Source organism: Pelobates fuscus, chromosome 10, assembly GCF_036172605.1.
Source record: "Pelobates fuscus isolate aPelFus1 chromosome 10, aPelFus1.pri, whole genome shotgun sequence".
Lineage (NCBI taxonomy): Eukaryota > Metazoa > Chordata > Amphibia > Anura > Pelobatidae > Pelobates > Pelobates fuscus.
In genome coordinates this window covers 42,190,527-42,200,619 of record NC_086326.1, presented here as the reverse complement: position 1 = coordinate 42,200,619, position 10,093 = coordinate 42,190,527, and the positions used below count along the sequence as shown (strand labels likewise).

Genomic DNA, 10,093 nt, shown 5'->3' with positions numbered 1-10,093 from the left:
AAACAAACAAAAAAGAAACATTGATGTATTTATGTCTGGGATGGGTATTTTCCCCATCCCGATAACAAATTGCCATAAACTGAAACATTTACAAATTTTAGGAAAAACTAGTGGATTTCCAAAAAATAATTCTCTAAGACAGCTATCATCACAGATTCATCATTTTAGCCTTAGTCGTACAATTCGTTTTTCAAGTTCTCACAATTTGATGCTTAATGAATAGATAACTTAATCTCTTTGTCCTGGAGCCAAAACATTACTCTGTTACAAGAGGGAGAGAAAACAATAAAACAGCAGACAATACGAGCAGAATATCTTTCTTATGACTATGGATTGCAGTTCGTGAATAGCATATAAGCCTCACTTTTACATGACATTAATAGAATGATTACACGAAGAAATACAATACTCTCCTTAAAGTGAAACTTTATATCTTACACTGTACACACAATGAACTGTCTCTAAGGATTAGTAATTAATACTAACGTAGCAAAATTGACATTTAAAAAAAAGGAATAGATGTTCCCATTTAAGAGAATTTAGTATTGTTTTTGTTTTGGCTTGGGTTTGTTCGTAGCAGTTTTATGTTGTCATTTATTCACATGTTTAAAACAAGGTCATGTGCCCCTTGACGTGGAACAAAGTGCACAGTGGTTTTTGTAAAACATCTGAACTCCTCTCAATCGGCCCATAATATAAAGTCTCTTTATCTGTAGATCCGCATGGTTCTATTTTAAGGTCGGATGTCCCGAAGGCATGATAAAATACAGATAACTTGTGACTGTAATGCAAGGTGACAGAATATAAATACTCCGAGCCCCATCGATTCTTTACTAATAACAATCCCTGCATTATTGTTGTGTCTGTAGTTTCTCAAAGAACATTCAGCTATGCTAAGACTTTTGATCCTCACTGCGCTGATGGTGTTAACCCTGGCTCACGGAGGGGATCATGGTAAGGTAGAATATATTAATATCTTTTACTAAAATTTATTTTTTTCTCTCCTTTACAACAATCTGTATATATGTGAAGATATTTACACACACAAACACATACATTAAGTAAATGTACATATATATTTAATGATCATTGAAAGATAGTGTGGGGATGAGAGAGAGAGTGTGAGTGTGTGTTTGTGTATAAAAAAATAATAGAATAAATTAGTATCTTGTATGTAATACCTTCTTTTTATTGGACTAACAGATTTTTGGAATGACAAGCTTTTTGGGGAATCCTACCTTTCTCAAGTCTAAATCATCTAAAAGCTTGTCATTCCAAAATGTTATTTGTCCAATAAAAAAATTATTACAAGATACTAATGTAATCTGTTATTTTAGATCTACATCACTGGACTCGTACAGCTAACATTTCTGCTCCAGTTCTATACATATACACACACAAACACACAAATACATACACAAGCGAACTTACAATATATTTTGAATATTTTGCACTGTGTAAAACAGCAGGACAGGATGTTTAAAATGTATTATATCAGCAGCACACACATATCTGTCAAAATTTAAGTGACTGATTATTCCAATTGTTTGCATATGAAAGCTTAGATATATGTGCTTGGGGAGAGACTTAAAAATTAAATTATAAAATGTCTTATACGGCTGGAGAAAAATATGTAATATCCTTCTCCTATGTCTATCCACAAACTGCAGGGCAACATTTATGTCACACTCCTTGAGGAGCTAGATTATTACATTTTGTTGTATGTTGTATAGATTGTACATTTTACAAGGTGGGTATAGTAGAAGAACCATATGTTTCCCATTTGCCAATAATTTCCAGTTGAGTCAACAACTCTAGGTTTGTTTGTTTCTGTTATGTTTTTATAGTTCTTTGTTTTAGAATTTTAAAGATATATGGGAAAAACAAGTTCAAATGTCAACCATGAAACAAACAAACAAAAAATTATATTTTCAGAGAAAGATGAGTCTTGTAAGGAAACATATCCAGCAACACAACATTCACAGACGACGAATAGGTGATACAACACAAACAAGAATAAGAGTGAGAAAAACCAAAGGGTCTATGTGAGTCAGTAGGTCAAAGCCATGAGAAGACATTGCACTGCTTACAGTATAAAACTGTGTGTATGTTAAGCACACTCTGAGATGGTGTCAAGGTACCAGTGATCGATGGAACAAAATCCGATGAGGGGAAAGTAACAGAAAGCAGGGACAGGATATGTACAATTATTTACATAGTAGGGGTATCTGAAATTGAAGACACGCAAAAAAAAAAAAAAGGTGAGAGAAAAGGGGGAGAGGCAATGAGGGACAAGGTAAAATGACGGAGGAGAGCCATAAAACGATGGAGAGGTAGTAAAGTTGAGAGGTGTCACATCCTGCTCTGTTCTGTGGAGATGTCTGGCCTTGGCTTCTGGTATCCAGTACTCTTTTTACAATTCTTGTTTTGTTTTTCTTGGTTTTTTGGTTTTCTAGTCTATGTCTGGTTTTCTTTGTGCTGGGATTTCTGGGTTCGTTCCTATAGTCCGTCCCTGGATTTCCCAGTCTCTTGGATTCATTTAAATGTTTGTTTTATTTGCCACACCCGTTTGTTTTCCATCATTCCTTTTGTTTCAGTGTCCTGCAGGCAGCTGCTCATGACTTCTGCCCTTTCTTGCAGAAGTCATGAGCTGTATATATAGCACTTACCTGCAAGAAAGGGCAGAAGTCATGAGCAGCTGCCTGCAGGACACTGAAACAAAAGGAATGATGGAAAACAAACGGGTGTGGCAAATAAAACAAACATTTAAATGAATCCAAGAGACTGGGAAATCCAGGGACGGACTATAGGAACGAACCCAGAAATCCCAGCATAACATAACAGGATGTGACAAGAGGAAAGAGATAAACCCATGAACCAAGGATCTCAAACTTTGTGAAATGACCAGGGCAAGTCATGGTTGTGGCCTACAACCTGTCTGTTTCCATAGGTTCTCTGATTTGTCCAATGAACGTTATCATGGCAGGAATGCGACCGTCCATCTATAACTCCACCAGGGATGTTTCTACCTCTGCTCAAATTGCTGATTGGGAATGCATCAACATTCCTGCTTAGGTGCCTCTGTTTAAAAGATTACTTTATCATTGTCAGACAGTACATCACACAAAGCTGGAGTGAAGAAAGGTCACTGCCCAAATCACGGTATATCTGGCAATGCCTCCCTGCCTGACTGCCCCGCCTCCTGCGCCAATGGCACAGACTGCGCTGCTTTAAATTGCACCTCGGACACCAGCTGTGCGGGATCACTGAAGTGCTGTGAAACCAGCTGTGGATTTAAATGCATTGATTTTATTTACGGTAAGTGCATACACAATGCATTGAAGGCACATTCTAAGATCCATAACCACTACAGTTCTGCTGCTTTGGTGCTTGTGGTTAAGCCCATTGCTCTGCATATTGCTTACTCCACTTATATTATTAGCAATATAAACCCCATCTGCATTCGGACACCATTTATTGTCTGTGAGGCTTGTTATTGTTAGTTAGGTTGTTGTTGTTGCTGTTGTTGTTGTTGGTATAGTTAGTTAGATTGTGTGTAATTATTTGTATGTTGTTGTTGTTTTGTCTCTGAATAAATATTTGTTAAAGTAGACGGACCAGAGTTTATATGTGTATGCGTACATAATAATTTATAGAGTTTGGTAATACACCACAAGGCTTGTTGTGGTTATGGTGCCTATGTACCCCTATGAATTTCACACTAAAACCCAATACTTCACCACTTTTGTATTACTAACAAGGACATCAAATTCCATATAAGATCTTGTTGAGCAGTAACTGCAAGGAGTCTTGAAAATTGCATTTATTTGCAATAGAGTGCAAGACAACAGGAGTTTTAGTTATACTACAACAAGAACTTGGAATGTTACGTTGATCCGGTGTTTGGAGTGTCCCTTTAACAATATTAGAGCAATTGCACATCTTATACTCAAAGTCTATAAATTGTTTGCGTGTACTAAATTGAACATTGTATGTTTTGTATATTAGGAAAATACAGAACTGGAGGAAAATATTTTCACGCTTAAGGGTCAGTTTAGAAGTGGTTAGTAAAATAGTAATTATCACATTTCTTTTCAAAACTGTCCTGAAGTCAGGTTCTTGCCATCCCAACACAACACACGACAGCAATCCCATCTCGAGTTTGTCATTAGACACACTTGCACTGCAAAAAGTGCACTCAGGGCAATGAGCCCAGGGTGCTTCAGAAGCAACCTATTGCGCGGTCAGAGTGGCGTGTATGCATTTATAACATAACTGGCAAACCCACTACTGAACCACCTATGTCTTGAATGGGTACCTCCAATTGTCAGATTGTTAATACTAGTAGCACATATATAGCACCAAAGTATTCCACAGCCATTTACAATTATAGAATAGAAATATTTAGAGGTGAAGAACGAGCTTACAGTCCATGGGAATTTGGGGTAGAAGGATACATATGGTTAGGGGTCCTACCCAGGGACATATCTCCCTTAGAACTTTGAAACCTAGGTGGTTTGAACCTGGGCTTCTATGTTCTAAGGGAAATATGGACACAGTTAGTCAGCACTGCAGTCACATCAGGGTTTCAATGACATATATGATCAATGCATTTTACAAAACTACCATTTAATATTTTTGGATCCGCTTTTCAAATGATTTAATATATTTGGATACACTTTTAAAATGATTTATTATGTATGGATAAACTCTTAAAATAATTTAATGTTTTGAAAAACACTTCAATATTTTTGATAGATTGATTTTTCTTAATATATAATAAATATTTTAATATTTTGAAAAAAAAAAATAATTTTAAAAGTATTTTCCAGTAATAATAAATGATTTGAAAAGCTTATCTGAAAATATTAAATCGAGCCTTATATTGGCTAAAATACTCGGTAGCAAGTATTTTTTTTTTTTAAGAGTATTTTAATATGTGTCTGATTCAAAAGGTGATCCGGCAACTCCTTACTTTAATCATGTCATTTTATCTTGGCTTCTCTGAGACCTAGAAGAAGCAGTAATAGGTTTGAAATAAAAATATTATAAAACAGTATCTTTCTTTCTGAAACATTAAAATTGCTTCTTCTGACAAAATTAAGTTTTATTAAATCTGCCCCAATAGAGAAATTCTGCAACACAGACGCAGACTGCGGCGGAACATTAGTCTGCTGTAGAAACCGGTGCAAGTCAGTCTGTGTTACTCCAAGACCAGTCATCACTTCAAAAAAAGGAAAAGACATCGTAAGTGACCATATTACATTCATTTTGAATTAACCCCTTAAGGACCAAACTTCTGGAATAAAAGGGAATCATGACATGTCACACATGTCATGTGTCCTTAAGGGGTTAAACCACTGTAAGTCATCATTGTTCAAGACAAATCAACACAGGAAGAGTTTATTATTATTATTATTAGCATGTGTGTACCGCATATCTTTATATAAAAAGATACATAGTTTTTGAATATGGAATCATAAACTATGCTTATTTTTATTTTATTTTTTAAGTGAAATGTACCAAAGCTTACATTTAAAAAAAAAAAAAGTGAGCAAGTACACTTTACTTAAAGGGTTAATTTAGTAAAAATGTTACCCTAAAATTTTGAATCCATTATTTATATCCCTCCCACACCAGTATGATATATTTTAATAAGGAGCATCTAATTCACTGGCTTTTCTACATGGGATTACGGCATAAGTAGTTTATTGCTTAAGGGCAGTTCCAACCATTACATCGGATGATTGGAACTGCTGCTCAATAAACTGATTCCATTCTGCAGCTCCTATCTTTATACACTGCGTGATTCACTGTGTAGTGAACCGGACTGTCTTTTGGTGCTGGGAAGGCCCATACTACTGGGAGGAGAACAAGATACTTTCTATAGTTTGTGTGCACGGCGCACTCATAATATGGACAAAACTGACACGGGTAATCGGCCTGATGGGGTGTCTTATAACAGCAGCAATTTTTACATATCACGGTTACTATAACCCTTATTTAAATGTATTATTTTATTTGAACAGTTTGCCCCCTTGCAGCACTTTACCTGGACAGAACTCTTTGTACAGACTCTCATTTTTTGCAGCTAACTCAGAGATCTTCATAGCCAAGATATATTTCATGAGCATCACACTATATTCAATATAGTTGTGCTTGAAATACCCCTTACAGTAAGAACTGGGCTTGGCTATATATTGTTAAGAATATATCAGATACATGGTTTGTAGTCATGCTAGTGTTAGCTAGCTGACATTGATTCTCCACTCGATGGGACACCATGAGTCATACTAGCATTGTTTTTCATGCTGGACGCTCTGTCCTGTGTCACAGTATTGACGCCATGCATCAATTGCGCTAGACGTTGCCAACAGGATCAGCATCTCAATAATAAACCCATCCATCGTTTCAAAATTAAGAATAATGCTTCACCCAGAGCTCTTTGTATCGCCAAAATGATGCATCAATCCACTTCACCCTTATGAAGTTTTGGCATTGCTCTGATGACATCAAATACTAGGCCTATTTGTACCCACACCTGCTTGTGATCATTGCAATGTTATGGTCTCAAGTAGCCCAAAAGAGCATTTAATAAAACATTTTTGATTATCCAGTTATTGTCCGTGGCATGTGTATTCTCCTGATCTCTTCAATTCTGACCTTGGCTTGACTACCTGACCTGTCGCTATTCTGTATTCCTTTGACATCGACTTGTTTCATAATAACCATTGTATTTCTGTATTAAACGTTAAGTCTGGCCACCTCTAAGGACATGTAATATATTGCTTCCTTGTACTGTTCTATACCTGGGACTCTGTACCTTCAGGACAACTAGTAGTAGAATTGAACGTAACTGTATATTCAAAAATAAGATATTTTAAAGTATATAAATATGAAGGTGTTTTTTTTTAGAAAGGAAAACATAAGTGAGAAAAAAAATGATAGTCCCATGTTAAAGGATACCCCCCAGTGTACGGCAACACTGGTGCAGAGGAGATAGTTAATGGAACCGGATGTTCTAAACAAGCAATGTTAATGCCAATTATAACCAAATTAATAAAGTGTAATAAAGTTGTAATTTGTAGTGTATTTTTTTTTATATGTCCAAACACTGGCGCTATACAAAACACAAGTATGGGTACTTACCCCAATATTGTATTTTCAATATATTTAAATGTTAAACAATTCAAATGTCAAGGAAAAGCTTAAAAAGTCAGAATTCGGAAACACCAGCCTACCTATAGCCTTAAATGGTAAGTTTAAGGATGCTAGTTGCTGTTACTCAAAACAGGGGTGTAAAAGTAAATGATGCAGAAATACACAGTGAGACCCAATACCCAGTGGCGTACTAAGGGGGGCGCGGTCCACCCCGGGTGCCTCAAACTAGGAGGGTGCCATGACCAGGGCGGCTGCACAGCTCACACACGCAGGGGCTGCATGACTTGAAACCCGGCCACATCTAATGGAAATGGGGGCGGAGCTAATCGACAGCAGGGCGGAGTCAATCCAGCAGCGGGGCCGGAGCTAAGCACAGCCTCCACCCTGTAACTGCTGCACATCGAGGGGAGTCCCTGCTTCCCCAACTTACAGACTCCAGGAGCTTCAATGGATCCACTCCTCCTCCAGCCCAGCCCATACGGTCAGTAGTAAGAGAAAGAGAGTGTGTGTGACTGCCTGGTACTGTGTGTGTGTGTGTGTGTGTGAGTGTGTGTGAGTGTGTGTGTGTTACTGTCTGCCTGTGAGTTTGTGTGTATGACTGTCTGCTTGTGTGTGTACCCATACCCAGGCATGGCTTGAATCCGTGCTTACAAGCCTTCTAATTTATGAATTGAAAGGTTTTGGGGGTGAAGAGGGGGTGGGATGTTGGGGTTGTACTGCAAGCACTATAACAACTTCGATAAGATGAAGTTGGTAAAGTGCCTAGAGTGCCCCTTTAATAATACTGTATCTATTTCTTGTTTGTCCACTGGCTACAACCCACTATTTATTAAATAAATCACTATGGTTTATATTTTGGGATAACATTTGTTGCATTATTTAATTGCCATGTAAAATGACACTCAGCAAGACAGGTTTTAGTTGCATCCTCAGGACTGACAGAGCGCGATTGGGGGGGAATGCTAACAATACAGTTCTTGATCGTTGTCAAGAAAAAAGCTTGATGTTTGTTGCAAAGACAACTAATGTCTCCTATGAAACCTTGCACTTCAGCACTATCTGAAGCCAGTACTGGAAGAAGACTAAAGCTTAGATTTTTAACAGCTATCAGATCAAAAACCAGGTGTGTGAATAAGATTGCTTTGCACTTTATATATTTCGAGCTGATTCCACGGATGACAGTAATTATACTACAAATGCCACTATCCTTACCTTTTGTGTCATTTTACCCAACTCCCTCTAGCATGCAAGCTCATTGAGTAGTGGCCTCAACCCCTCTGTTCCTATGTGTCCAACTTGTCTGGTTACAACTACATGTCTGTTCGTCCACCCATTGTAAAGTGCTGCGGAATTTGACGGCGCTCTATAAATTTCATAAAAATAATAATAATAATAATAATAATAATAAATAGAAAAGCAGAATCTATGATTTATAAAAAAATAAAAAAATCTAGTAACTTGATAAACCATCAAATTGTTTATACAAATCTGATTTTATTTTGCCTTGTATTGCAATAGCTCAAGTTACCTTCATCTTAGCCCCAGTGATGGCCCATGGCTGACTGAAATATTTTTTAGCTGGTCCTCCACACAGAGAGACTGTAAATGTTGTCACCCTTTTTATCTCTGTGAAGGAGGCCGCATTAAATAATCTGGGAAGGCGGATGTAGGGAGAGCTTGAGCACATTAGAGAACATATGTGCAGGCTGCAACAACAGCCTACAATTTATAGTTATATATAGTTAAATACTTACATGAAAAGAGATATGCGACCATCAAGTTCAGCCTCTCACACATTTGTTTGTGCTGTTGATCCAAAAGAAAGCATAAAAACCCAGTCTGAAGCTCTTCCAATTTTGCAACAAACTAGGAAATCCTTCTTGACCCCAGAATGGCAGTCAGATTTATCCTTTGATCAAGTATTCACCTTGATTTAGCTGGGCATATGTATTAAACATATGTGGACATTGAGCTCACAAACATAATATTTGCATTCTGTTGGCATGTTCAGAATCTGCCACCGTAAAGGTGCAATTAGATTATTCACAAACACACACATGCAGACTATTTGCCAATTCATGTTTATTTTTGCTACACTTACTGTATGTTATAAAAGGAGTTTGTGTCTACAAGCAACAAGCATTGCCAGACAGGGAATAACGCTCAACCTCTTTAATTAACACCTTCATATATTTTCAAGGGAAGTTATCGTTTTAAAAACAGCCAAATTGTAAACAGTCTCAGTTACTTTTCCAACCTGGGTATGTTTTTCAATTTCCATTTCAATAAATACACCTGTTTATTTCATTTTTAGTTTTAATACATTTTCCGTGCTGGCGCCTTTCATGGGAAAATAAAATACATATTCAAAGGTCTCACACCATTAGCCCATGAATCTATACAATTTCTAAGTCTTTGGAACATCAGCAGTGTTTTGCTTTGTGTAGAAAGATGTGATTTCCAGATGACTGAAACCACCCTGCTTATTTTTAACGAAGAGCTCAGGGATTTTGTCATTAAATTAATGGGAACACGGGTACCTCAGGACACTCTTCTCTAAATTCAGGCTGTTATTGCGACTTGTTTGTGAAATGAGGCAGTGCAAACAAGAAGAGGAACTAGAAGCAACTGGAACCAAACAATCATCCTCTCCAGTGATGCATAGAGGTCTTTTCCTGAAGAGATAAAGGCACATACTACACATACATTGCAACAAAAACAAAGAATGTGAGAACGGTCAAAAGCTTAGAGAAACTCAGTAGCTTGTTCTTCGGTTAGTCCCCACTCAGGTCTCAAATGTTTTTGCTCACTTGTGCAATTACAAAGAGATCCTATTCCATTTGCATATCAGACTGATCCCATTTATAAGGGCAGTCTAGAACCAAAATGCCGGCAAGTCCTCTCTGCACCAGAATTCAGCAACCCTGGACGA

General features: G+C 37.3%; 1 protein-coding gene across 1 annotated transcript; it reads left to right on the top strand.

Annotated features, from left to right (window-relative positions):
• Positions 1-775: 775 nt before the first annotated feature.
• Positions 776-7,081, top strand: LOC134574985 (WAP four-disulfide core domain protein 8-like). Its single transcript, XM_063434098.1, has 4 exons — positions 776-954; positions 3,112-3,318; positions 5,129-5,247; positions 6,916-7,081. Exons 1-4 carry the CDS (start codon positions 891-893, stop codon positions 6,931-6,933), a joined length of 408 nt encoding a protein of 135 aa, XP_063290168.1. The 5' UTR covers positions 776-890; the 3' UTR covers positions 6,934-7,081.
• Positions 7,082-10,093: the final 3,012 nt, after the last annotated feature.

Coding starts and splice junctions, on each gene's coding strand:
- LOC134574985 (XM_063434098.1), top strand. CDS start 891: ATGCTAAGACTTTTGATCCTCACTGCGCTGATGGTGTTAACCCTGGCT. Junction 955..3,111: donor GGCTCACGGAGGGGATCATG/GTAAGGTAGAAT, acceptor TATCATTGTCAG/ACAGTACATCACACAAAGCT. Junction 3,319..5,128: donor ATGCATTGATTTTATTTACG/GTAAGTGCATAC, acceptor CTGCCCCAATAG/AGAAATTCTGCAACACAGAC.